At 57.6% G+C, this 27,707-nt stretch overlaps 3 protein-coding genes and 1 long non-coding RNA gene across 4 annotated transcripts; 3 read left to right on the top strand and 1 right to left on the bottom strand.

Moving 5' to 3' along the window:
- The first annotated feature begins 6,080 nt into the window (after positions 1–6,080).
- On the top strand, positions 6,081–7,781 carry LOC116439884 (olfactory receptor 52I1-like). Its single transcript, XM_032099926.1, has one exon. The coding sequence runs from the start codon at positions 6,573–6,575 to the stop codon at positions 7,779–7,781; it is 1,209 nt and encodes a 402-aa protein (XP_031955817.1). The 5' UTR covers positions 6,081–6,572.
- Positions 7,782–12,949: 5,168 nt separating this feature from the next.
- On the top strand, positions 12,950–13,944 carry LOC116439883 (olfactory receptor 52K2-like). The gene is given in 4 exon segments (XM_032099925.1): positions 12,950–13,065; positions 13,067–13,443; positions 13,446–13,627; positions 13,630–13,944. Coding segments are annotated over 4 exon segments (990 nt in total).
- An 8,247-nt stretch (positions 13,945–22,191) lies between these two features.
- Positions 22,192–23,104, top strand: LOC116436805. Its single transcript, XR_004237078.1, has 2 exons — positions 22,192–22,411; positions 22,624–23,104. It is a non-coding gene; the product is annotated as an uncharacterized LOC116436805 (long non-coding RNA).
- Positions 23,105–24,169: 1,065 nt separating this feature from the next.
- LOC116439882 lies at positions 24,170–26,766 on the bottom strand. The gene is made up of 3 exons (XM_032099924.1): positions 26,536–26,766; positions 25,825–26,397; positions 24,170–24,751 (listed from the first exon to the last, which is right to left on the bottom strand). Exons 1-3 carry the CDS (start codon positions 26,638–26,640, stop codon positions 24,170–24,172), a joined length of 1,260 nt encoding a protein of 419 aa, XP_031955815.1. The 5' UTR covers positions 26,641–26,766.
- Between the last annotated feature and the right edge of the window lie 941 nt (positions 26,767–27,707).

Here is a 27,707-nt window from a genome sequence, read left to right as displayed (position 1 = left end):
GTTCACTCTGCTCTCTGTGCCAGGCACACATAACAAAGCCTCTCCAGGCTTGCTCTCCAAGGACACCCAGACCGTCCTAGGCCCAAAAAGTATAAACCAAAAGCCTCTAAAGGGGGGGTAAGCTGAGGGGAATTACATCATTAAACTGAAGCTTTAATTGGAGAATTAACCCTGCTGTGCAAATGAACCCAACCTATAAAAGGGTGAGGAACTCATGCCCTGCCGTCCACCTTGGGGTCCATCTCGGCAGTGGCCTCTGGCCCCCAGGGGTACCTTTGAAGGCCTTTCAAATAAACACCTACTTTTATTCCCTTACTCCTGTCTAGTCTCTGTTTCTAGGAGGCTTCTTAAGGCATCATAGGGAGGGTCATAAAAAGCTTCAAAACAACCCAATTCCATCCTTTCCTGTATGTGCAAAGCTCAATTCCTGCAGAACTAAATTGGGAACCTCCCACAGGTGTGAAAAATGACTATTTATATAATTTATTTATATATTTCATATATACATTTAAATATGATATTTGTATTTTTTTCCTTCTCCTTGGCCATGGGCTCTGTGCTGGAGAGAGAGCTGATGAGGACACCTTGGGGGAAGCAAACAGAGACCCTATAAAACCCTGTGACCCTCAGGGCAGCATGGGCCACCTGGGTGTGGGGATTTCTGACCTGCTGGGCTGGGATGGCAAGAGCTGGATCAAGGATTTAACAGTAAAACAGGCCAGATTTGCTCTTGTGCCTTATGAAGAACAGCCTTTTGTATCAGTACAGATTAATAAATATTCCAGTTCTGCAGGTTCTTGTTCTGAGACTTGGGGGAAATAAAGGAAGTGGGTACATTAAATCAGTGGAAATATTATGGATTTCATTATCTTCAGCATCTCTCAGTGCTGCTGATTTGTATTTGATCTGTGAATCAGCTCTGCAGCAGCCGCACACATCGATAACTAATTCAGGCAACAGAAATTATGTCTAAGTCATAGGAGGACAAACACAACTGAAAAGACAGATAAAAAATCCATGTTCTCATGTTTGTGTTCTTCCCCATGAGCTGGGAGCTGGTCTCCCTCAGAATCCCAGGATCCCTGAGGCTGAAAAAGCCCTCCCAGCCCAGCCAGGCCCAGCTGTGCCCCATGCCCACCTTGTCCCCAGCCCAGAGCACTGAGTGCCACCTCCAGCCCTTCCTGGGACACCTCCAGGGATGGGCACTCCACACCTCCCTGGGCAGCCCCTGCCAAGGCCTGAGCTCCCTTTCCATGGGGAAATTCCTGCTGCTGTCCACCCTGAGCCTCCCCTGGCCCAGCCTGAGGCCGTTCCCTCTCCTCCTGTCCCTGTTCCCTGGCAGCAGAGCCCGACCCCCCCGGCTGCCCCCTCCTGTCAGGGACTTGTGCAGAGCCACAAGGTCCCCCCTGAGCCTCCTTTGCTCCAGCCTGAGCCCCTTTCCCAGCTCCCTCAGCCGCTCCTGGGGCTCCAGCCCCTTCCCAGCTCCCTTCCCTGCCCTGGACACGCTCCAGCCCCTCCAGGGCTCTCCTGCCCTGAGGGCCCAGAACTGGACACAGCCCTGGAGGGGTCTCACAGTGCCCAGCACAGGGGACAATCCCTGCCCTGGGGGACAATCCCTGCCCTGGGGCTGTGGCCACACAACAGCTGGCACAGCCCAGGGGCCATTGGCCTCTTGCCCACCTGGGCACACCTGGGCTCGTGTCCAGCCGCTGTCCGCAGCACTCCCAAGGCCTTTCCCAGCTTTCCAGCCGCTCTTGCCCCAACCTGGAGCACTGCACGAGGTTGTGGTGACCCAAGGGCAGGACCTGGCACCTGCCCCTGTTGGAGGCCAAGGCCTGCAGTGCACTCAGGGCCAGAGGAAGGGGACAGTGCTCTGCCCTCGCTGTCTGGGGAATCAGGGATGGCCCCAGGTTTAACTTGCGCCCACCGAGGCTGTTCCCAGAGCTCATGCTGGGAAATGGGAGCCCCTTCCTCCAGGAGATGCCACGATCCGAGGGCTGGGGCCAGGCCTGGGTGTCTGTGCCAGGGCCATGCAGCCGAGGAAGGGGCATCGCCCACCATCCACCCCTGTCCCCGTGGGAAGGGTCAGCCCCTGAGCAGGCCAACACAGGATGGTTCGGCCCCTCTTGCCCCCCTACCTTCATTAAATGTTCCAGCAGCACCCACCGCTCTCTCTGGGGGGGACCTGCAGGCCCTCAGCATCTCCTCAGCATCACAACGAGCAGAAATGCAGCCTGTGGAGCTCAAACACGGGGATCATTTACCTCCAGCTCCCTGTCAGCTGAATACTCTGAAGTGTCCCAGTTCTGCATGGGCTGACCGTGGGACTGAGCACCCCCAGGCTGCCCAGCAGGTTTCTGAAATGTCACTGTTTTCATTGCAAATGTACACAAATCACTCAGTTCGTTACCTGGGAAAGAGATGGGAGACATTTAAAGGGGATCATGTAGCTGCTGCAGAACTGATGTGTCTGGGGTGGATTTTTGCAGTCCATCATGTGGTGCAATTTGCATGTTCAGATCACAGAATTCCAAAATTATTTGTGATGGGAGGGACCTTGAAGCCCACCCAGTGCCACCCCTGCCATGGCAGGGACACCTCCCACTGTCCCAGGCTGCTCCCAGCCCCAATGTCCAGCCTGGCCTTGGGCACTGCCAGGGATCCAGGGGCAGCCCCAGCTGCTCTGGGCACCCTGTGCCAGGGCCTGCCCACCCTCCCAGGGAACAATTCCTGCCCAATCTCCCATCCAGCCCTGCCCTCTGGCACTGGGAAGCCATTCCCTGGCTCCTGGCCCTCCATGCCTTGTCCCCAGTCCCTCTCCAGCTCTCCTGGAGCCCCTTTAGGCCCTGCAAGGGGCTCTGAGCTCTCTCTGGATCCTTCTCCTCTCCAGGTGAGCACCCCCAGCTCTCCCAGCCTGGCTTCAGAGGGGCTCCAGCCCTGGAGCAGTGCTGGGGCCTCCTCTGGACTTGCTCCAGCACTTCCATGTCCACCCAGTGTTAAAATATTCCCCCTCTGTGGACCCAGGAGCTGTTTGGCATCCTGGTGCTGGGACAGACATCACCCACGCAGTGGGAGCGGTGCATTTGTTTATCATTTCTCTCCCTGGCTATTCCCAGGCAGCAGCTTCTCCCCTGTGATGATTCAGTCCCTGAAGTCCCAGCAATGAGTGATTAGGCAGATCAGCTTCCTTAAGACACTTAATATTTCCATGCAGGTCCTTTTGCAGGCTGAGGAGAGAACCAGTGCTTGCAGGTGTTGTAGGTACAGGCGGGAGCAGGTCATACATCATCCTGGGTATGTATTTTTTTACTTTTAACCTGCTGTTGGGGCAGTACTTTTAAGCACAGTGCCACGCTCTGAGCCAGGTTCAAACTTTAGCCAAATCAAGGTGGGATTAAAGAAACCACCCAGAAAAGCTGCTGGGCAGCAGTGCCAGTACATCTAAGTGGGCTTTGTCTCTGATGGAGTTAATGAGCTGCTTCAGCACTTCCAGACACCCCAGATTTAGTGAATTTTGTGGTCATGACCTGCCAGTCACGTACCTGAACCACCACTGGCTGCCTTATTTAGGTTAATTACAACAGTGCTAATTACCTGGCTCTTCCTCGATTAAAGCAACCTCAAACAAGCTGCAGACACACAGGTGTGACATCTGCCAATCCTGTCACCTGGCGTGACCTGCGGTTCCCTGCTCCCAGCTCCGGTCCATTCCTCATGCTTGCACACACCCGGGAATGGCAAACACCACTGGGAAGGGAACGGGTGGTTGGGAAAAGTCATGAGTTCTGGTGAGATACAGGCTTGAAGCAAGGAAAAAACACTGGGATGGGTGATTTGGGAAAAGTACAGAGTTAGAGCAGTGGGAGAGCCTAACCCCCACCTGGTTGCACCCTCCTGCCAGGGAGTTGTGGAGAGCCAGAAGGTCCCCCCTGAGCCGGAAGGAGCAGCTAGTCCAGGTGTGATGCTTCACACAGGGCTGGGACCTGGTACTGGACACCTCTGTGTGTGTGTGACCCTCCCTGAAGGAGCCTCGATTTAGATGGGATATTGGGAAGGAATTGTTCCCTGGGAGGGTGGGCAGGCCCTGGCACAGGGTGCCCAGAGCAGCTGGGGCTGCCCCTGGATCCCTGGCAGTGCCCAAGGCCAGGCTGGACACTGGGGCTTGGAGCAGCCTGGGACAGTGGGAGGTGTCCCTGCCATGGCAGGGGTGGCACTGGATGGGCTTTGAGGTCACTTCCAACCCAAACCAGTCGGGGATTCTGTGACAAGGAAATAGGGCTGGAGCAGCACTGTGAAGCAGAAGGACCCAGTAAATCTGAGCCTGCTACTGTGTGAGCAGCATTATTTAATAACCTGGAGGGCTTTGTTACCCAGGATGAAGGGCAGAAACTGCTGCCCAGAGGATCAGACAGGGAGGAGGGAGGGAGGAGCTGTTTTTTCCCAAGCTCAGGATTACAGGATCTCAGACATGTTTGCCCTTTCCAAACAAACAATTCCTGCACGAGACATGTTTCCTGCTGGAGTGGCTTGTGTCAGCTGCGGGTTCACAGCTGCCAGGCTGGGAACAGAGTCCTCTGAGCAATAAACCATCATCAACACCATCGTCTGGGCAGCGCTGTCACAATATTGGCTTTGCAGTGTTCGGCCTCACATGGCCAAGGGCGATGACTGAGCCAGGCTGAAAAGCCTCTTGGTTTGTGGCATGGGGAGGACTCAAAGTGACTTGGAGGAGACATTAAACTATTTCAGGGTCAAGGAAGTCAAATGCCTGGAAAGCTGAGGGGATGTGGTCTGGCCCTTTGGTATTTTGGCTGAAGCAGAGGATACATGTGCCTGAGAAACTTGCATCCCATTCCCAAACTGCCAACAGCCCGGTTTAACCCTTCCGTGTCTGTGTTCCCTGTACAACAGGACAAGTCACAGCACTTGCTTTTGCCGAGGGCTGGAGGGGAGGGAGGTGCACGTGCCGTGGAAGGGGGTGCTGGAGGGGACACGACACTGGTTTTCCTTTCTAATACAGGCACAGGGAACCCGTGGGTGGGATGCCCATCCAGAGAGGGGCTCCAGCAAGGTGATGCGGATTTAGGCTCCAGCAGGAACAGCCCCACAGCTGACAGTGCTGTTTCATTCAGAGCTCCAGGTCAGGGAAAGCCTCAGCCCGTGCGCAGGAGCCTCAGCTCTCACAGCAGAAACCCTCCGGGCAGCACATGCTGATGGTGCCGAGGAACATCCCGTTACCCCAGGCAGGAGTCAGACGAGACGTTCTAGCCCAGAACACAGTGTGGTTTCCGCCTGCAGAGGTGTGTGGGTGACCAGAGTCCTGCTGAGCTCCATCCTCCCAGTGCTCTGGGTCTCCTTCTCCCACCTTAAGTTTTTATACCGATGGAAAATAAATGTGCTCAACTTTGAGTCTGCAACTCCCAGAATATGGAGGGGAGGGATGGAGGCAGCAGCCAGGGGCCAGCCTGGGATGGGAGGAGAGGTGGGACAACTCCCAAGCATTTGGGCTAAGACCAGGTGAGTTTGTGCCTTGCCAAGGACAGCTTGCTCTGCACTGGAAAGCTGCTGGTGGATGATCCTCCAGGCAATTTCTCCAGCTGAGTCTGGTGTGTCAGCAGGATCTGGTGTGTCAGCACTGCCTAGTCTTTGCTGCTTTCTGGGGAGAAGCGGCAGAAAAATTTTCAGCACAAATGAAGGCGTAGATCCTGCCCACCACACTCAGACTCTTCTTGTCCCTCCAGGACAGTTCTCTGGAGTTTCTATGTTACCTTCAAGCTTCTCCCATCAGAATAAACCCTCAGAAATTGGTATTTTCCTCTGCCTGCCTGCCTGCCTGTGCAGGCTTCTGTCATGGGCAGATGACAGAAGGAAGACAGAGCAGCAAAAGGGAATTTCATAATCACATTTGATGTCCCAGAGCCCTGTTTTGCTCCACAAATTTGGAGGAATTTCCTGTGTTGGGCCCATTGAGGGAAGCCAGGGCTGGCAGCTGACCTTGCTCTCCTTGTTCTCTCCTCTTGCAGCTCATTTCAGGATGTCAGCTGAGCCCTGGCAAGCAGCCAACAAAGGAATAAGCCCTTCACAAGCAACAGACTACAAGTCCCTTGGTTAGCCCTGGTGGCACAACCAGAAACATCAACTTCGTCACCTCATAGGAACTTTCTAGACACAACAAGTCCATTTATTCTGCATTTCTGACCCGTTGCCCCTAGCTGGTGATCACAGAATCCCAGAATCCCAGGATCCCTGAGGCTGGAAAAGCCCTCCCAGCCCAGCCAGGCCCAGCTGTGCCCCATGCCCACCTTGTCCCCAGCCCAGAGCACTGAGTGCCACCTCCAGCCCTTCCTGGGACATCTCCAGGGATGGGCACTCCAAACCTCCCTGGGCAGTTCTTTCCAAGGCCTGACCTCCCTTTCCATGGGGAAATGGTGATACACTGTTTCACATTGTAATAATTTTGTGGATTTCTGATCTGGCTCTTGCACTGAGGCAGGGTCCCCATCTTATCCCTCTGGCAGCTCAGGACTCAGAATTGGGTGTATTTATGTAAACACAAATCAAGATTCTCCTTCATGGCTTCTGATCCCTTCAACAGCAGCTCCTCCACCTTCATCCTGGTGGGTGTCCCAGGCCTGGAAGCTTTCCCCACCTGCCTGGGCATCCTTTTCTGCTCCACCTATGTCCTCGCTGTGGTAGGAAATGGGGCAGTTTTGCTGGTCCTTGAGCTGGACAAGGCCCTGCAGGCACCCATCCATCGCTTCCTGGGCATGCTGGCAGTCATCGATGTGGTCATGGCGACATCTGTGGTCCCCAAGATGCTGAGCGTGTTCTGGATGGACTCTGCTGAGATTGGCTACGTGGCCTGTTTTGTGCAGATGTTCCTTGTTCACTCCACAACAGCTGAGGAGTCGGGAGTGCTCCTGGCCATGGCTGTTGACCGCTACATCGCCATCTGTCACCCTCTCAGGTACCATGCCATCCTGAATGGCCGAACTATTGCCCAGATGGGCCTGGCCATCGTGCTGAGAGCTGTCCTTCTCATGGTGCCCCTGATGGGGCTGGTGACGTCCCTGCCCTACTGCGGCTCCCGCGTGGTGCCCCACTCGTACTGCGAGCACATGGCCGTGGCCAGCCTGGCCTGCGCTGACCCCTGGCCCAGCAGCCTCTACAGCGTGGCCGGCTCCTCCCTGATTGTGGGGATGGACATGGCTTTCATTGCTGTGTCCTATGGGATGATCCTGAAAGCTGTCCTGGGGAAGGAGTCCTGCTGGAAGGCCCTGAGCACCTGCGGGTGCCATCTCTGCGTGGTGCTGCTGTTTTACATCCCTGGGATCGTGTCCATCTATTCCCAGCAGTTCGGCGGCGCCGTGTCCGAGCGCACGCGGGTCCTGCTGGCCGATCTGTACCTGACCCTGCCCACCACGCTCAACCCCCTGGTGTACAGCATGAGGACCAGGCAGATCCGCCAGGCTCTGATCAAAATGCTCTTTCCCGGGAAGGTTTGTGCCTGGTGCAGGAGTCTGCGATTTTCCAGGCGTGTTCATCTCTGCACTGGCAGCTCCAGCTGCCCTCCCAGGGAGTGCACGGGGCGAGCAGGAGCAGGGAGCAGGGAGGACTCGTTGGCTTTAAGGAAGCCCTACTCCGTGATGAGAGTTATCTGGGACTGGGAGCAAGGGCACACACCGGGTCCTCTTTCCCTTCCTCCTCTCCAAGTGAGACGCAGCAGCAAGGACCCACCTTTGAGTTCAGAGATGTTCCCGGTGCCGGGAATATCCCTGTGATAATTTCAGGACTCCAGGTGCATTTGTGTCAGTCAATACACAGATCCTGATCCAAATGGGGAGATTTCTTCTGCGTTTTCTTCTTAATCCCCCTGGACCATCCCAGAGGTTCTCTTCTCTGGGCCCCTTTTGCATAAGAGGCTGAGAGGATCATGGATCATGGCTGAGCCCTGACCAGCTTTTCCAGGTTTCTGGATGTTGATGGAAACTGAGCATATTCAAAACTGAGCTCTTCAAAGCACTCTGTCCCTGCGGAGTGACAGAATCCCAGAATCACCAAGGCTGGAGGACAGCCCAGCTGGGTGTGAGGGTGGAAGAGGAGCAGAGGGATGAGGCTGGGGGCTGTGTCCACTGGGTGGTAAGGCACTGGCACAGGCTGCCCAGGGAAGTGGTGGAATTACCGTGCCTGGAAGTTCCAACAGCGTGTGCATGTGGCACGTGGGGACACGTGTTAGTGGCGGGCTTGGCAGTGCTGGGGGAATGGTTGTGTTGATGGTCTGAGAGGGCTTTTCCACACTTAATGACTCTGTGATTAATGCAAGGATTCCCCAGGAAATCATCAGACACAGGGTGTTTCCTCTGAAGCAAAGCAGGGGGACAAGGCCCATCCTGCCCAGACACATCTGGGGCAGAGCTCCACAGGGTCACCCTCAAAGTCATGGTGATGGAAGAGTTGGGTGCAGCATAATTCCTCTGACCTCTTCTGGATGGAGCAACCTGGTGATGTCAGAGAGCTACCACGATGCAACAACCCTGCCCAGAGCAGCTGTGGCTGCCCCTGGATCCCTGGCAGTGCCCAAGGCCGGGCTGGATGGGCCTTGGAGCAACCTGGTCTATGGAAGGTGTCCCTGCCCTTGGCAGGGGGTGGCACTGGATGAGCTATGAGGTCCTTCCCAGCCCCAACCATCCCATCATTCTATGAATTGTGCCCTAAAATGACTGTTTGTGTCCACAGCTACGAAGGACATCTGAAGGACTGGTTCCAGCCACAGCCCAACACCGTGTCTACAACTGCCACAAATCCCACCCAAAACACCTTCTTTAGTCTTCGCTTCTACATTAAAATTAAAGCTCAGTGGATTGTTTTCAAAATTGGTTCGAATCTGTCATTCTTCACCTCAAACATGTTGTTCCTGTCTTTCTGGTGTTTATCTGACTTTCTGCTGCACCTTCCCCAACATCTCAAAAACCACTTGACAGAATGTTTCTGCTGCCCTAAATTTGCATTTTTTTCTAGGCTGAATTTGCACATTTTGGGTTTACACTGCCTGGGGCTCGGGAGGGCCTGGTGGGGGCACAGACAGCCCATTCCATGGCATGATCCTTGGTATTGAAAGCCAGCAGAGGCTTCCAGCCAACAGTGCAGCAGAACTGGGAATGAAACTGCTCCAGCATTCTCCAGGCAAACACAAAAATGGTTTTTAATTCTGCTGGAGGCAACTTGTGCAGCACATTCCAGTCTGGCTCGGCCATCAAGGCCAAGTTGGACGGGGCTTGGAGCAACCTGGTCTGAGGAAGGTGTCCCTGCCCATGGCCGGGGTGGAATGAGATGAGCTTTACAGTCCTTTCCAACCCAGCCCAATCATTCCATGACTCCGTGATCTCCTAGCACGTGCCATTCATTAAAGAAATGAGATGAGACAGAACTGACGTGGGGCTAAGGCTGCTCCCCGCCTGCCCCGCTGTGGTTGTTACAGAGGAGCCTGGAGAGGGCTCGTGCCTTTGGGAATTCCCATCCCAGGTACTCCCACTGGCACTTCCTGGGGTGATTCATGCACAGCCCTGGAGCACATGAGTTGTTTCTTTCTGGTGTGGCCGTTCCCAAGGTGGAGCTGAGCACAGAGAGAGCCAGGTGGGTGCTGGTGGCAGCTCGGGCATGGCAGGTGCCCCAGGCCAGGGGCTGGGGGGACTTCAGCATCCAGCCTGGAGCCTGCACAGTGTGAGAGAGCCAGGAAAACGGCAGTAGCTGGAAATTTCTTCTAAAAGTAGTTTTTCATACTTTCTTATCAAACCAAACTACCATTCTAATGCTGCAGATTTCTGATTCTCTAAGTATTTTTTTTAGGTAAAAATAGGACTAGAGTTGAAAGAAGAAAACAAATAAACATCAAACCTTTCAACTAAACCCAGAAATTCCTGCAAAGGAGTTGACTTGTTTCTGATTGTATAATCAATCCATACTTGGCTGAATACACATTTTCTGTAATACAAACTAGATTTTCAACCATGGATAATGTTCTTAACGCCTTGACACAGGAGCAGGTATTGGGATGGAAAGCTACAGGGCTGGGAGCTCACCAGCAGGCAGAATTATATATATAAATATATATATAAAAATAGGCTGGATTATGTCATGGGGGGCACCAGTGGGACTGGGGGAGAGGAGGAGGAGGCAGGCAGGGCACTGGCATCCCAGTTAGGTGTTAGGAAGAACTGAGTGCCCAGAGCAGCTGGGGCTGCCCCTGGATCCCTGGCAGTGCCCAAGGCCAGGCTGGACACTGGGGCTTGGAGCAGCCTGGGACAGTGGGAGGTGTCCCTGCCCATGGCAGGGGTGGCACTGGAGGACCTGTAAGGTCCCTCCCAACCCAAACCAGTGTGTTCTGTGATTTTATGATGGTTCTGACAGCTTCATTTTGAGGTCTCTGAATCACCTGGTTCTGATATTTCCCAGGAGTGTCCCTGTGCCAGCTCCTCACCTGTGAGCAGTGGGGCAGAGGCACCTCTCTCTGAGATCCCTCTGTGCTCACACCCCATTAACAAAACCTTTCACTCGGCAGAAAATGAAATCGGGTTTGTTTGGCAGCAGCTGTTTCCTGCAGCCCTCTTGATTGCCATAATTTAATTTGATTCCAATCCTGTCATTCTTTATTGACCAAATCACCTGTTAAGTTCTCTGGCTTTCTGCTGGGCTCTGACGTCAGGGTGACACTCTCAGCTCATCACTTCAGTGTCCCTGCTCCCCAGGGAACATCCCAGGAAGTGCCTGCAGCCCCCAGCGTACCAGGGCTCCTGGAAGTTGGGCAGGACCCACCAAAGACCTCTGGAGAGGCTTTTCCTGTCATGGAAATGATCCAAGCCAGCTGCTGGGTTTATTTTCTATTTTAGCAGAGGGTGTTTAACATCCTTCAAAGCTGCCAGTCAAATAAATGACATTAAGAAATAAAGTTCTCTGATTGTCTTTCTCTCGGGGCGGCCGGCACCTCCCTCCTCCACGCGGAGGACAGCTGCCTTTGTCTGCTTTTATCTGGCTTCTCCACTTAACAGCTTCCAACTCTCATCAGGTCAGAGAATCATCAAAGCAGAGAATCAGAAAATCATTGAGTAAGAGAATCTTTGAATCTTTGACTCAGAGAATTGAAGAATATTGGGATCATAGAATGGTTTGGTCAGAAGTCCAGACTTGTCTCTGCAGAGGTTTCACAGTGTCTGGCTCAGGACTGGAAGCTGTTCTGTACGACTTTCACCAGTTGTCTCAAACCAGCACAAATAATGTCTCAAATGAAGTTTTCCCAGTGGAGCACCATGTCCTGGAGAGCAGAGGCTCTGGAGCAGCTGCCAGCACCTGGGAGGATAATGCTGGCAGCCAAAGGGGCCAGAGCAGTTTGGGGGTGTAAGAGGGAAATGGAAAAAGTCAGATTATTTCATTAAAAGGTGTTTAAATCTCGACAATGTGCAAAAAAGCCTCAGTAAGAGAGATACTGGAACTGGCAGGTGGAGATGAGAAAATGCAGGGCTCTGGGCCTTTAGTCTGTGTTAATTTTATATCTTTTAGTTTATCAGGGGCTCTGCCATGAGGGCTCTCCAGCCACGAGAAGGCAGGAGAAGGATGCCATGGCTGGGAGGAGCAGACAGACAGGGTTAAAGAGGAGGAAAAGCAGGGGGCTAGAACCCTGAGGGTGATTCGCACTTGTGTGCCAGTCAAGGGTTGGAGATTCTCCTCCACCTCTGGATGCCCACAAGCCTGGACAGTCCAATTTCTTCCAGGCAAGCATAATTTAGTAAATCCTGTGAGCTCTGGTGCAGAGGGTTTGACACAAACCTGCTCTTCACGGTTTGGCCTTCAGCCCACAGGTGGGTGAGTGTGGAGCAGGGGCAGCACCATTTTCAGTGAGCTCTCCATGACTGGGACTCGCAGCCAGAGCTGCCAGTGGTGCCCGTGTCCCTCAGGGCTGGGCCACAGCAGGGAGCACCATTTCTCTGGCTGCACTTTCTCTCAGCCCAGTTTCACCACAGACTTGGTGCAGCTTCTGCATGACCCCAAGGAACATCAGGATGAACCTGTATGACCTGGACATGCCCGCTCCTCTCTGAGCAGGACATAGGGAGGAAGGACTTGCTTGAGCTCTGCCACAGAAACGCTTCTGAAGGTTGGGCAGGGGCCAAAGAGCCCGGGGTCCTTGGTGGCCCCAGAAGTTCTGGGTTATGGGTTGGACTTGATGATCTTAAAGGTCTTTTCCAACCTAAATAATTCTGTAATTCTGGGATTATGCCCCATTTCTGCCCACTGAGAGTGGCAATAGTGGCAGGAAGCCACAGCAGGGCAGGACACCATGGTGCCAGCCTGCAGACAGACATGGATATGGCAAATTTGGGCTGGGGAAGAGGAGACCGAGGGGAGACCTCACTGGGGTCTTCAACATCCTCCTGAGGGGCAGCACAGGGACAGCTCCGATCTCTGCTCCTGGGCCAGGGACAGCAGCCAGGGAGCGGCTGGAGCTGGGCCAGGGCAGGGTTAGGTTGGATTTTAGGGAAAGGTTCTTCCCCCAGAGGCTGCTGGGCACTGCCCAGGCTCCCCAGGGAATGGGCACGGCCCCGAGGCTGCCAGAGCTCCAGGAGCGTTTGGACAGCGCTGCCAGGGATGCCCGGGCTGGGATTGGTGGGGTGTCCGTGCAGGGCCAGGGGTGGGACTGGGTGATCCCTGTGGGTCCCTTCCAGCTCAGGATATTCTGTGACTCTGTGATCCTCTGGGATGTGCTGATCACAGCACCAGTTCAAAGGCTGACTGCAGAGAAGAGGTTCTGAAAGCTTTTCCCCAAAGGAACAGAGCAAAGTTCCCTGATGCCACGGGCACTGTGGTCACACCGCTGGCAGCCCCAGTCCCAGCCTGTCTGTCCCTGTTACAGGGAGCTGCAGCAGGGGACAAGGATGCAGCTTGGGCTGCTTGTGCCATGTCAGCCCCCAGCCAATCCAACACCACCCCTCTGCCCTTTCTGCTGAGGGGTGTCCCTGACCTGGAGGTTTTCCACATGTGGATTTCCATCCCGTTCTGTGTCTCCGACATCATGGCTGGGAAACACCCTGGTGCTCCTGGCCGTGGGCCTGGACAGGAGCCTGCACAAGCCCATGTCCTGTTTCATTGCCACGTTGGCCCACATCCACCTCATCTTCTCCACTGCCGTCGTTCCCAAGATGCTGGGTGTGTTCTGGTTGGATTCAAGGGAGATTGGCTTTGAGGCCTGCTTCATCCAGATGTTCTTCATCCACACGTTCTCTGCAGTGGAGTCGGGGGTGCTCCTGGCCATGTCCCTGGACCAGTACGTGGTCATCTGCCACCCTCTGAGGTACAGCAGCATCCTGGCCAGCCCGAGGGCCATCCAGGCAGGACTGCTGTCCCTGGCCAGGGGAGTTGGTATCACGATCCCCTTGATGTGGCTCCTCACCAGCCACCCTACTGCAGCAGCAGGGTGATCCCCCACTGCTACTGCGAGCACTTGGCTGTGCTGGGGCTGGCCTGCGCCGACACGGCCACCAGCCACCGCTACAGCCTCGGCGTGGCCACGCTGCTCGTGGGGACAGACCCTGCCTTCATCACCTTCTCCTACTGCATGATCCTCAGGGCTGTGCTGAGGCTGTGCTGAGGCTGCCATCCCACAGGGCTCGGCTCAAGGCCCTCGGGATCTGTAGGTCCCATGTTTTCGTCATCCTGATCTTTTACACAGGGGGGCTCCTCTCCATGTACCTGCAGATGTTCACTCGCAGCTTGGCACCTCATGTCCAGGTGCTGGTGGCTGATTCCTATCTGACAGTCCCTCCCACGCTCAACCCGCTCGTTTATGGCATAAAGGTGAAGCAGATCCAGGAAGGAATCCACAAACTGCTGGGGCAGCTGGCAGGACCCAGGAGCTCACAAGCTGCTAAAGGTGGCTCAGGTTCAGAGAGATAGAAAAACATTTCTCCCATGCCAGGAGAGGTGTGAAGTTGAGTGCAATGAATTGTCCCCCAGAAAGGTCCATCTCTCTCTCCAGAAAGGGGAACCTTGACCAGATGCCTGACGCTGACACGGCAACAGCCGATTGACAGGAAACCAGTGGGCCAGTGCAGATGCGTTTGGGCAACTGTCCCTTTGGCCAGTGCACTCCTCCCTTCCAAGACACCACTTGGGAATCATGGAATTCCAGGATGGTTTGTGTTGGGAGTGACCTCAAAGCCCATCCAGTGCCACCCCTGCCATGGGCAGGGACACCTCCCACTGTCCCAGGCTGCTCCAAGCCCTGGCAGTGTCCAGCCTGGCCTTGGGCACTGCCAGGGATCCAGGGGCAGCCCCAGCTGCTCTGGGCACCCTGTGCCAGGGCCTGCCCACCCTCCCAGGGAGGGATCTCTTCCCAAGATTTAATCAAAGCCTCTCCTCCCTTGGTTTAAAGCCATTCCCCCTTGTCCTGTCACTGTCTGTCCATGTAATGCCCACTATGCCCCAGTCTCTCTGGTACTGGAGAGCCCAGCACCGGACCCTCTACTCCAGGTGTGGCCTCTCCAGTGGTGAGCAGAAGGGAAGGATCATCCCCCTCTCTGTGCTGGCAAAGCTCCTCCTGATGCACTTTTGGACACCTTTGCTCCTGGTCAGCCTGGTGTCCCTTCTCTGCCAAGCTGTTTGTCCAGCCGGGTGGCCCCAGCCTGTGCTGGTGCTGGGCTCGTTCCCCAGCCCTGGCAAGACTTTCCACTTGTCCTGGTTGAACTCAGGAGGTTCCTGTTGGCCCATTTCTCCATCCCATCGAGGTCCTTCTGGACACCAGCACAGCCACCAGGTGAACCTGCTGCTTCTCCGTATGCTTAGCAGGGCTGGTCCTGGCTGAGGCACCCCACCGGTGGCGGTCAGGATGTGTCCCCAGTACCTGTGACTTCACTGGGAGAGCTCCCCCTGCCCGGGCCAGGGCAGGACTGAGCTCTGTGAAGTGAGGGCTGGGCTCCCTGCAGACAGAACACCAGACAAACCAGTGCTGGAGCAAGTCCCAAGTAGCTGGGGAGTGCTGGCTTTTGGGAATTTTGGGGGACAGTATTTTCCCCAGCACTGTGGGAAGGTGGACAGGAGCCCCATTGTGCAGGTGCTTGGGACAGGGGTGACATGGGGCAGTGGTGACACGGGGCAGCTCCTGGATCCGGGTTCATCCACCCCAGGTTCTTCCATGAAGGAGCCCCAAGGAAAGAGGCCCTTCCTTGTTTACCTGCAGAGGAGCCGAGCCCAACAGGGACAGCAGAGTAACGAGCCTCAGGATGATTCCAGCTGGGCCTCAGGGTGATTCCAGCTCTGAGCCAGGGCTCACTTGCTAGTTTTGAATCTCTCCTTTGGGTGAAGTGTTCAAAGCAAACAACAGCTCACCCCTGCAGGTGCTGGGCGGGGCCGGGCGCCCGCTGTCCGTTCGGAGATGAGCGGGGGCACACGCAGTCCCTGCCAGGGCGGGGCGTGGGGCACTGGTGGCTTTGGGCACTGACCCCAGTCCCGGCCATGCGTGGAAGGGTCTCTGCTCCCTCCACAGCTGGTTGCAGAGTTGCAAAGCCTTTGCAACACCAGCAGCCCTGAACCACCACAGCACCTCAAGATCATGGAATCACAGAAGGTTTGGGATGGAAGGGACCTTAAGGTCCATCCAGTGCCACCCCTGCCATGGGCAGGGACACCTTCCACTGTCCCAGTTTGCTCCAAGCCCCTTGGCTGGGGACACTGGTTTGGCTGCAGCTCCCCGGGCAGTGCTGGGACAGACCCCCGAGGCACAGTGACCATACACAGAGCCAGCTGTGGAAGGGCAGCAAAGAGCTGCAGGAGCAGGAACAAATTCTAGGGTTTCAGCAAGTGCAGCACTGGCTACTTGGGGCCCAGGCTGGGCACAGACCCCAGCTCCCACCCATCCTCCTGCCTGTCCCCCCCTGCCTGGACCAGCCCAGAACCTGCACCATCCCTCCACCACAGCCCGTACCCCGGCCTCAGGTCACTCAGAATTAATGTTTATTTAATTCCAGCTAATTTTTCGCTGTCCAGCAGCATTTCCCTGCATGCCTGTAGTGTACAACCTTCTTGTTGTACACACAACAGCACAAACAGTCCTGTTCGGTACCACCCAAACTCCGGCTCTGGTGCTGGGGGCTGGAGCTGCCACCGGCACAGGTTTTCCCATTTTACCGTGGCATTTTTAGCCCCTAAAACTGCCTCAGCCCTGGGCTGGGTTGGGGAGGGCGACTCTGACTTTTACAGGAAAGCTTCTGCTCGGCTCCTGCTCTCGGCAGCGGGAGCTGCCCGGATCCGCTCCCGCGGGATGGAGCCACCTCCGGCAGCAGGAGGGGCTGGGGTCCCCAGGGGACACCCCGGGACAGTCCCTGCCTGGCCACGACGGGCACCGAGGGACAGCGAGGCACAAACATCCCTCCCTCTGGAGCGGGCACAGGCGGCTCAGAGCAGCGGTGTCCCGGTGCCCTCGCCGGGCTGCGGGCTCGCAGAGGAGCCGATTGCCGCGGGAGGCTCGCCTGGCACGGGGCAGCGGGCTCCTGCAGCCGCGTCTCTCCCTGCGATGCCCCGCGGGTGCGGGACAGTCCCCCCAGCGCCAGCAGCCCAGCTCCAGCCAGGACGCTGACGGAAAGTCCCCGGGGAGCGGCACCGGTGACAAACGCGTTAATTGGGCCCTGGGCAGCGGCGGGGGGGCCCGGCCGCAGCCGCCCGGCCAGCAGCACTCAATGCTCCTGGGGCCAGAGCTGTAATTACCAGCCCGCTCGTTAGCGCTAATTGAACTCTCCCAGGAAGGGAACCTGACGGAAAAAACATAATAAACAAAGTTCAATTGCTTTTAACTTCGACTCCTTGGAAAGCCCAGGGAGGGAAGTGAGTCAGAGGGACGCTACTGCCCCCCGCCACCGTCACACACCCCAAACCTGTGAGCAGGGACAGGGGACGAGGCCGATGGCCCTGCCCTCCTGGAGCAGGAGCAGCTCCCCGGGGCCGGCTGAGCTCCGTCCAGGCCGGCCCAGCGATGCTCTCTCGCACAGCAGCGTGCCCGGCTCCGCACCCTGGAGTGACCCATGGCAGGGCGTGGGGCTGGATGAGCTCTGGGGTCGCATCCAACCCAAACCATTCCACAATTCCATGAACGCCTCTCCAGCAGGACTCTGGCCCTTCGGGGCTGCCGGTGCCTCTGCAAGGGATGCTGGGGGGGACGGGGGGTGTCACTGCTCTGCTGACGAGTGACCACAGAGCTTAGGCGGTCACCCTGCCCCACTGCCGCTGCTACTGCTGGTGATGATGATGATGACGATGATGATGATGATGACGCTCGCACTGCCAGGCTGTCGGGGAAGGAACAAAATGAATGGATGTCTCTCCCAACCTCTTCCCTGTGCCGAGGGCGAGCAGCAGCCGGGCCGGGCCGGGCCGGGCCGCCCGGGAACGCGGCGATGACACCGGGCATTGCCCTAAGTGTGGATCGCAGGAGGCCCCTCCTGGCCAGAAGGCAGCACTGCCACCTCGCTGCACTGTCACCACCTCACTGTCACCCCCTGCCACCTCCCCGCATTGCCATCCCCTGTCTCCTTGTGCCACTCCCTTGCCACCCCTGTCACCACCCTGAAGTGCCACCACGTCCCCACTCTCAGGGCATGGGCAGCGCCACCGGCACCCACCGGGCACCGGCACAGCGGCTTCAGGCTGGACTTTACAGCCAGGACTTGCCTGAGGACAGCCCTGACACTGCTCTGGGAACAGCCCTGAGCATGGGACTGACCTTCTCTGCCCCAAGTCAGAATCATGGAATCACAGAACAGTTTGGGTTGGAAGGAACCTTAAAGCCCATCCAGTGCCACCCCTGCCATGGGCAGGGACACCTCCCACTGTCCCAGGCTGCTCCAAGCCCCAGTGTCCGGCCTGGCCTTGGGCACCGCCAGGGATCCAGGGGCAGCCCCAGCTGCTCTGGGCACCCTGTGCCAGGGCCTGCCCACCCTCCCAGGGAACAATTCCTGCCCAATCTCCCATCCAGCCCTGCCCTCTGGCACTGGGAAGCCATTCCCTGGCTCCTGGCCCTCCAGCCCTTGTCCCCAGTCCCTCCCCAGCTCTCCTGGAGCCCCTTTAGGCCCTGCAAGGGGCTCTGAGCTCTCCCTGGATCCTTCCCTTCTCCAGGTGAGCACCCCCAGCTCTGCCAGCCTCAGCTGATGCTCTGAGCTCTCTTGGCCTTTAGTCAGGTGGGGTCTGGGCTGTGGCAGGTTCCTGTCCCCAGCTGGGACCAGCTTAGGGACACTCATTGCATGGGAACAGCCAGGAGCAGTGTCCAGGAGCCTTCTGGTGCTGTTTGACTCCCTTTGCTCCCAGGTGTTCACAGGTCTGGCCAGGATGAGCCCCAGCAGGCCCTGCCTGTGCAAGAGGGGCTTTGGAGCCTCCCACCCTATGGCGATAATCACATGGGACCCCAAGACCAGAGCCAAACCTGGATTAGATGCTTCAGGTTGTGCTTTTCCAACCTGCCCCGTTGCTGAGGCTCTCACAGATCCTGTGTGCTCCCCAAGCAGCAGAGGAAGCTGTGGAGAGGCTGCGGGAACAGCCTCAGCTTCCATGGAAACCCAGAGTGAGCTCACAGGAATTCAGATTCCAAGTGTCAGTCAGGAGCCATTCCTTGAAGGTATCAGATGGAGGGAGCTGGGAATGCAGAGTGGCCCAACCTGCTCAGAGGTGCTGGTGGGAGCAAAAGCAGAGACAGAGATTGCAGGGGAAAGCCACAAGGACTGTGGAGGAAAACCACAATCCAGTGGAGGTGACAGGGTGTAAAAAAGCACCCGAGCCTGGCACCCAGCCTGGGAGACACTGTCAAACCCAACATGAACCAGCAGAGGACTAGAGACCTCTGGGCCAGGGAAAACCTCTTCACCTGAACATCCTTGGGTGGTGGTAGACCTCTCCAGGAGCATCCAGCAAGAGGGCACAACCTCTGCTTGTTTTCCATGTTGATGCTTCCCCTCAGGGGCTGAGACTGCAGCGCTTGGGGCTGGAGTGCAAAGCAAATGGACAAACTCACAGCGCTGGGGTTTGTGAATGGGGTTTGAGGCCCTCCGTGTGCTGCCAGTGGCAGATGCAGCTCCCAGGGATCCAGCCCTGTGCTGGACACCTGACCATGTGCCTCTGGACAGGCACCTTTCCCAAATTCCCCGACCGTGGGGCTTGTTTGACACAACATCCTCGCTGTGCGGCCATCAACTGGCACCGATGTCCCTCTGGCCTCGGCAGTGTGGCCACGGTGGCACTCGCTTGCCAAGGAGGGCACCCTGGACACCCAGGGCTGGCACAACACTGGCACATCCCAGTTTGCAGATTTTGGGTCAGCTCCTTCTCATCCAATTCAAGTACTAAGAGAAGTGGACAGCTGGTCCAAAGCCAAGGCCCACAGCAGCTGGTCCCACTGTCCCCAAAGGGCCTACAGGTGCTTCTGCACATGCTGGTCATGCTGGGATGTCCAACCTCTCAACCACAACACTCACCAAGACCCTCCCTTCCTCTGCAGCAGTTTCACCTCTTTCATCCCTTAATCAGAGTATTTGCTTTGTTTTACGTCAATTTTGAAGTATTCAATTATTTCCACAATATCTTTGGTTGGGTTATTTTACTTGAGCCCTCCCCCTGCAGTCAGGAATTTTCCTTAGGGACTTTGGCTCTTTTGTTCTAATTAGATTAATGTCATAATTAGCTCTCAGCCTGACTAACCCTAAGCACCCTGTATGTGTAATGTGTGTCTGTGCTTATAAACCCCCTGCCAAATCAGGGCTGGATTTTTCCCAAGTCGTGCTCCTCTGTGACTCACCAGTAAATCACAGAATGGCAGAGGGTTTGGGTTGGGAGGGGATGGGCTGGTTGGTGTCTCCAGCCCATCCTGTTCTGTTTTCTGCAGGTCCTGGATCCAAACCCCGCAATTCCCCCCATCCCCTCAATGCAGCACAGCTTTGGGTGAGCAGGGACCCAGCGAGGGGCTCTCCTCCACCTCTTCAGACCACTGGACTCAGATTTGGGGGGCCCCGGAGCTTGGGGAGACCTTGGCTGTCTCTCTCAGCTCAGGTGCTGAAGCAATTCAGACCTTTCCCAGCTGTTATCCCTTTACACAGCAGCCAGGTTTGCAGGGTCATCCATGAGAGCCCAGGAGCAGCCCCCGGACAGAACCCTGCCCCCAGCTAACTCTCTCAGCCTCTTAAAAATCTCTCCAAGCCTTCCAGCACTTAATTTCTGCCAGGCATCTGAGCCTGGGCCGAAATTAATGAGCAGTTCCACGCCTCCACACCTACAAGGTGTTGCTGTGCGTGGGGACGAGGTTTGTAGGGAAGCAGGAGAGAGCAGGAGCTGCCAGATGAATATTAAACCCAAAGAGCTGCTCACCAATATTTTATGCTTTTACTGAGTTTGACTTCAATGCTCGTGGGAAAAAAAAATCCCGGGCAATGCAAGGACTCCAGAGAATTAGCATCTTCCCCCAGCATAAAAGCCTCATTTTTTATGGAACACAAATGAGTTCTGGGCAGACAGGGAGGTCTGGGAGCACCTCGCTGTATTTGCCAGCTGATATTTCTAAGTGTCTACAGAAAGTTGGGAGGACTGTGAAGTGATGCATAAAAAATTGTAATTTTTAAAATAGGAAAATAGATGGGAAAGGGCCCGAGAGTGGGGGGGAGCTCCTTGTTTTCCTGCTGCATTGCGGCTGCGGAGTTAAGGATCTCCGTTAGGCTTTGCTGCCATAAATTAAGAAGCATCAAACACACAGAGACAAAAAGGCAGGGAAAAAAGTCAGAAATCTTAGAGCTCCAAGGCAGGGGTCCGAGAGAATTCCCGGGCAGAGCCCACAGCTTCAGCGAGGGGGCGAAACCTGGGGCCAAGAGCCAGGCAAGGGCTGCTCTCACCCTGGAGCAGGAGGGATTTCAGGTGACCTTGACAATGGGACGGAGCCCAAAATCCACCGTGTGAAACCCAGCCAAAAGCAGGGGAAGTTCCAGACGTCACGGGGAAAAGCACAGATCCCAAAGGTAGAAGTCCCTGTGCAGGCAGCCACGGAGCATCCCTCCCCAGAGGAAAAGAGGAGCAGGTTCAGTGGGCAGCTCTTGGAAAACCACCTGGATCCTGGCTCCAGGCACACATTCCCGAGGCCATGCTGAGCTGGGGCTCATGAGCCAGAGGCTCCTGCCCGTGCCAGGTGTCCATGGGACTGCAGGAACAGGGTCCCATCTTCTGACACCCCACCAGCTTTCCCTTCCCCGGATTCCCCACCACCCCCAAGCCTCCAGCCCATCGCCTCTGCCTGCTGACCAGCCTGGCCTGAACAGAGGGCAGCGGAGGATCCCATGGGAGCTGTGGTGTGCGACCTTGAGGGGCTGGAGCGTGTCCAGGGCAGGGAAGGGAGCTGGGAAGGGGCTGGAGCCCCAGGAGCGGCTGAGGGAGCTGGGAAGGGGCTCAGGCTGGAGCAAAGGAGGCTCAGGGGGGACCTTGTGGCTCTGCACAAGTCCCTGACAGGAGGGGGCAGCCGGGGGGGTCGGGCTCTGCTGCCAGGGAACAGGGACAGGAGGAGAGGGAACGGCCTCAGGCTGGGCCAGGGCAGGCTCAGGGTGGACAGCAGCAGGAATTTCCCCGTGGAAATTCCATGGGGAGGGTTGGGGAGCCTAGGGGAGGACTGGGGAGCTCAGGGCAGGGCTGGGAAGGTCTGGGAAGGTCTGGGGAGCTCAGGGGAGCTCAGGGCAGGGCTGGGGAGCTCAGGGGAGCTCAGGGCAGGGCTGGGACAGGACCAAACCGGGACACCCGGCAGGGCCGGGCCGCGCTCCCCACGCCCCCGGTGCCGCTGCGCTGCGGCCGCGCCACCAGCGCCCCCCGGCGGCCGCGCGCGGAGCTGCAGGAGCCGCGCCACCCCCGGGACCGGACCGGGACAGAACCGGGACAGAACCGGGACAGGATCGGGACCGGGGTTCGTGTGCTCGGATCAGAACCGGGAGAGAGACAGGGACAGGACAGGATGGGGGTTTGTATGCTCGGGACAGAACCGGGACCAAACCGGGACAGGATCGGGACCGGGGTTCGTGTGCTCGGGACAGAACCGGGACAGGGACAGGATCGGGACCGGGGTTCGTGTGCTCGGATCAGAACCGGGACAGAGACAGGGACAGGACAGGATCGGGGTTTGTATGCTCGGGACAGAACCGGGACAGAGCCAGGATCGGGGTTCGTGTGCTCGGGACAGAACCGGGACAGGGCCAGGATCGGGACCGGGGTTCGTGTGCTCGGGACAGAACCGGGACAGAGCCAGGATCGGGACCGGGGTTCGTGTGCTCGGGACAGAACCGGGACAGGGCCAGGATCGGGACCGGGGTTCGTGTGCTCGGGACAGAACCGGGCCCGGGGTTCGTGTGCCCCTGGAAAGGTGAGTTCGGACCGGGGACGTTCGGGTGTCATTGCCTGTTGTCCTCCCGTACCGGGGGCTCTGAGGGAGGGGGGTTTTGGCAAAGCACAACTTGTGACGGCTCCCCCACCCCCAGCTCTGCTCTCGCATCTGTTTTGTTTAGATAAAAGATTGATCCCTCCCACGGCACTGGGAACCCTCTGCTGATGCCAGTTCCTTTCTGTTCTCCACAGATCCTTGCCGTGTCCGCGGCGTTTTCCATTTCTCCGGCTTTTCAAAGCCCAAGGTGCCCATCAGGGCAGGTCCGAGCTCTCACTGTCCTGGCCCTGAGGCACCTCAACAAAACCCAGCTGTGGATGGACATTTGGCAGCTCGTTGTCCTCTGTCCTTCCCCTGGCACCTCGCAGCCCTCTGTCCTTCCCCTGGCACCTCGCAGCCCTGCACAGCCCGGCGGGAGCACAGGGCCAGCTCTCCTGCCTGAGGGGACACAGACATGCACCTGCAGCGCCTGAGCTGCTCCTGCCCTTCCAGGGCTTTTGGACTGACAAGATAAGCCGGCAGTCAGCTTCCCCAAAAGTCAAATGGGTTGTTGATTAGAGGATGTGGTTGGTTATCAGCTGTATTTATCGTTGTGGACTTGCCTCAGAGGCTGCCTGAGGCGGTGGTTGGTGTGTTAGAAAAGGAATAAAGAGGAGAAGTTGATGGGATGGGAAATTCAGCCTCCACCGCAGCTGTGCACGGGCTCAGCTTCACCGACCTGCTGCAGGCTGCATTTTGAAGGGGCCTGCAAGAGAGCTGGAGATTTTGGACAAGGGTTGGAGGGACAGGACCCAGGGAATGGCTTCCCAGTGCCAGAGGGCAGGGCTGGATGGGAGATTGGGCAGGAATTGTTCCCTGGGAGGGTGGGCAGGCCCTGGCACAGGGTGCCCAGAGCAGCTGGGGCTGCCCCTGGATCCCTGGCAGTGTCCAAGGCCAGGCTGGACACTGGGGCTTGGAGCAGCCTGGGACAGTGGAAGGTGTCCCTGCCATGGCAGGGGTGGCACTGGGTGGGCTTTCAAAGGTCCTTTTCAAGTCAAGCAGTTCTATGATTCTGTGACCAGTCTGGGCCCCAGTCCCTCTCCTGTCCTGGAGATCAGCAGCTCCAGCTGGCAGGTGAGAGTTTCTTGCTGTCAAAGAACACTGAGAAGCTGCCCCGCTGGCCTGGCACGCACAGAACCCCAGCAGTGTGGTTCTCCTGCCTGGCATGCACAGAACACCACCAGTCTGGTTTCCTTCATGACCTTTAAGCTCCTGCATTCAGTGGGAGGTGGGGAGAGCTGGGCTTTGCTGTTGCCGAAAAGACAACTGGGGATCTGCACCTGCTCAGCTGCAGTGACATCCTTAAAGCCACGATGAGCAGAGACACAGGGCTCTTGGCACAGCCACCCAGCTCCTGGATGGTGCCATGCAGGAAATGGGCCACAGGTTTTAGTCCAGCTGTTAGGGGATGACTCTCTCCACACCAAGAGCTGTAGCCATAAATAATGGCACAGCTCCTCTTGGGAGTTCCTCTCAAGCAGTGTGGTATCACTGTGTAATCATAGAGTGGTTTGGGTTGGGAGGGACCTTACAAATCATCTCATTCTGATCCCCCTGCCATGGGTAGGAACCCCTTCCTGCATCCCTGTAGGAATGGAGGGGCAGAATTGAAAGGATAAAAGTAAGAAGCTCATGGGTTTTGATAATTCATTAATTAGAAACAAATTCCAAGGCTCTTGGAGGGCAATATCCCCGCCTGCTCTAGTCAATGTACCTCACTGTCACCAGGGGGGTGGCGAAGTGCACGTGGCGGCTGCGGCGGTGCTGGATGTGACGGTGCTGGATGTGACGTGTCCACCAGCCCACCACGAATTGCCTCAGGGAGGAGCAGAGCTCCAGGAGGCCACATCCTGCCCTCCTGCCACCCTCCCTGGCCTCAGGCACCTGCTGCTGGGGCCTGGGCAGTGACAGGGATCTCCTGCCCTGAGCAACGGTGACGGTCCTGCCCAGCTCCTGGGAGCTGATGCTGACCCTTGGTGCCACGGAGCCAAAGGTCTGCACTTCTCCAGGGGGGATGAACCAGGTCTTGGCCCTGGAGCTGCTGTGTTGGAGCTCCCGGGAACTGCTTCTGCCTTGTCCTTTGGCCTTGGCTTTGTCCTTTTTGGGTGCATTGTCCATGCCTGCCTTCGGCCGCTCCTCTCCAAGGTCCTCGGCAGACTCTTTGCCTCCCAGCAGCCCCGGGTCCATGGGCACCTCAGTCTGGGCCACCCTGCAGCCCATCCGTATCCCTGGCCACCGGGGCAGCTGTGCCTCCAGCTCCTTGCGGTGCTCCTCGAAGAGCACCTGGGAGTCCCAGGGGCTTTGGATGAGCCTTGGGTGAAGGTCTTGGGGCACCCCATGGCACCATCCCTGGAGCTCCAGGTCACCAGCACAGGCCGGGGAAAAGGGGTCCCAGTGATGGGAATCCAACCCTGGTGGGGAGGCAGAGGCTGAGGCTGTTGTCTGCCAAGACACTGCCAGACTGCTGTGCCCAGCAACCACTGTCTGTTCCTGTGGGGCCCCTTTTATAGCCTGGCAGAGTCCCCTGTGTGACATCATGGGGCAGCCAGAACCCTCTTTGTGACAGCGTGGGGCAGACAGAAATCCCTTTGTGACACCCGGGAGCCCAAGGGAGAGCCCTCGCTGCCTTGGGCACATGATGGTGAGAAAGAAACTTGTGAGACAACAGAAACAAATTACAAAAAAATTGGAAGGCAAAATACAAACATACAAAGAAAGGAGAAAAGAAGAGAAAGTGCTGTGATGGGGGGAGGCTCTCCTGGGCACAGCGACCACTGAAGGAGGAGATTTGGATTCCCAGGCAAGCAAGGAGGGAGGCAGCACAAATGGAGAGGGACGGCCTTTGGAAGAAGGGGCAGCAAATCAGGAGGCGACAAGGATGTCCTGAGGTCCTGCAGGGGCAAAACAAGAAACGCCAAAGCCCCTCTAGAACTTCATGTGGCTGCTGCTGTGAAAGACAGTAAAACTCACTTTTACAAATGATAGCTTTGGTTTGGTTTGGCTGGGTTCTTTTTGGGTTTTTTTTTCATTGCTGAGAGGAAACATTGAGACAAAGAACGAGGGAAAGTCTGAGGAGCCAGGGGCTCAGGGAGGGTTTGGGAGAGCCAGGTGCTGCCTGACCAGGCCGCTCCCCGTGCAGGCCAGGCTGCCCGCGGGGCCGGGAGGGGCTGGGGACGCTGCTGGGGCTGGGATGGCCCCGGCTGCCCAGCTCGGGGACATTTCGCTCCTCCGGCGGCAGCGGCTCAGCGGCGGCGGCAGCAGCGGCTCCACCAGGCCCCCAGGCAGCCCCCGAGCCGGGCGCGGAGCTTCCCCAGGGCCCGGCCCGGCTCCCGGCCCGCGGGCAGCGGCGGGCGGGCGGGCGGCTGTGCCGGGCCCCACCACGGGTCGGAGCTCGGGATGCTGAATTCCAGCCCCAGGGAGCTGCTGCTGCTGCTGCTGCCCTCCGAGCCCGCGGCCGCGGCGATCACCACATCCCTGGGGATGAACCAGGCCGCGGCCGGGGAGCTGCCGCCGTCCAGCTCCGGGGAGCTGCTGCTGCTTCGTCCCGCGGCCTTGGCTTTGTCCTCCTTGGGTGCGTTGTCCGTGCCCGCCTTCGGCCGCTCCTCTCCAGGGCCCTGCGGCGACTCTTTGCCCCCCAGCAGCCCCGGCTCCGCGGGCACCTCAGTCTGGGCCGCCCCGCAGCCCCTCTGCACCATTGGCCACTGGGCCAGCTGTGCCTCCAGCTCCTTGCGGTGCTCCTCGAAGAGCGCCTGGGAGTCCCGAGAGCTTCGGATGAACCTTGGGAAATGCCTCCTGGAGCTCATGGAACTGCGTGGGGTACTGCCATGGGGCAGCTCAGTGTCTGCTGATCTCTGTGCCCTGTCCACGTTGCTCTGCCCCTCCAGCCGGCCTCTCGCTGTGCTTGGATGCTCTGAGTTCTGACGGATCCTCTGCAAGAACCACAGAGGGATGAGACAAGAGGAGCTCCCCAGGATGCTTCACACTGTCCTGCCACGCATGCCACACCAACCCCAAACCCACATGGCCCAGCCCAGCCCAACCCACACAGCAGATCAGAGGCCGCCTACCCACAGACACTTGTCCCGTAGCATGGCAGTGACCAGGATGAGCTGCAGCACCACCATCGTGATTGCCACCAGCTCACCCATGGTGAAGATGTTGAGGAACCCCATGGCACCGTCCCTGGCAGTCCAGGTCACCAGCACAGGCTGGTGAAGATGTTCCCCAGTGACCTGGGGGGCCCCAGTGAAGGGGCCCCAGTGAAGGGGCCCCAAACCTACTGGGCTGGCAGAGGCTATGGTGATGCCAGTCTGCGGTGTCACAGTGTCCCATGGCCCCTTTTATACCCCAGCCGGGGGGCAGAGCCCCCTTTGTGACAGTGTGGGACAGCGAGGGCCCCCTGTGTGACATCACGGGACAGACAGAGCCCCTGTGTGACATCTGAGTGCCACTTGACAAAGGGGACATGCCCGCGTGCCAGGCTATGGAAGTGGAGCCCCCAGGAGCACACAGCGGGGCCCCCAGGAGCACACAGCGGGTGCTGGGCAGCTGCAGCTCCCCATGGCAGTGCCCCACGCAGTTCCATGAGCTCCAGGAGGCGTTTCCCAAGCTTTATCTGGAGCTGCCAGGACTCCCAGGTGCTCTTCAAGGAGCACAGCAAGGAGCTGGAGGCCCAGCTGGCCCAGTGGCCAGGGGTGCAGAGGGACGAAATGTCCCCGAGCTGGGCAGCCGGGGCCATCCCAGCCCCAGCAGCGTCCCCAGCCCCTCCTGGCCCTGCGGGCAGCCTGGCCTGCACGGGGAGCGGCCTGGTCAGGCAGCACCTGGCTCTCCCAAACCCACGCTGGCCTGGCCTGATCCATACAAACCAATACCAAAGACCCCAAACCGAAGCTGTCATTTGTAAAAGTGAGTTTTACTGTCTTTCACAGCAGCAGCCACATGAAGTTCTAGAGGGGCTTTGGCGTTTCTTGTTTTGCCCCTGCAGGACCTCAGGACTTCCTTGTCGCCTCCTGATTTGCTGCCCCTTCTTCCAAAGGCCGTCCCTCTCCATTTCTGCTGCCTCCCTCCTTGCTTGCCTGGGAATCCAAATCTCCTCCTCCAGTGGTCGCTGTGCCCAGGAGAGCCTCCCCCCATCAAGGACCCACCAGTCCTGGAGAGCTTCCCCTTCCCCTTCCCCTTCCCCTTCCCCTTCCCTTTCCCACAAGGAGCAGCGGAGGCTGCATTGGCTGAAACATTCCGG

The sequence above is a fragment of the Corvus moneduloides genome, chromosome 2, assembly GCF_009650955.1.
Source record: "Corvus moneduloides isolate bCorMon1 chromosome 2, bCorMon1.pri, whole genome shotgun sequence".
Taxonomy (NCBI): domain Eukaryota; kingdom Metazoa; phylum Chordata; class Aves; order Passeriformes; family Corvidae; genus Corvus; species Corvus moneduloides.
The sequence above is the reverse complement of the archived record's forward strand: the minus strand, read 5'-3'. Positions and strand labels throughout refer to the sequence as shown.

Bases quoted from the DNA above. Each gene is read 5' to 3' on its own strand.
- LOC116439884 (XM_032099926.1), top strand. From the start codon at position 6,573: ATGGCTTCTGATCCCTTCAACAGCAGCTCCTCCACCTTCATCCTGGTG.
- LOC116439882 (XM_032099924.1), bottom strand. From the start codon at position 26,640: ATGGGGTTCCTCAACATCTTCACCATGGGTGAGCTGGTGGCAATCACG. The intron at 26,398-26,535 runs GTAGGCGGCCTC...TGGTTCTTGCAG, and splicing joins TACGGGACAAGTGTCTGTGG to AGGATCCGTCAGAACTCAGA. The intron at 24,752-25,824 runs GCCCGCCCGCCG...TGGGACTCCCAG, and splicing joins GGGGCCCGGCACAGCCGCCC to GTGCTCTTCGAGGAGCACCG.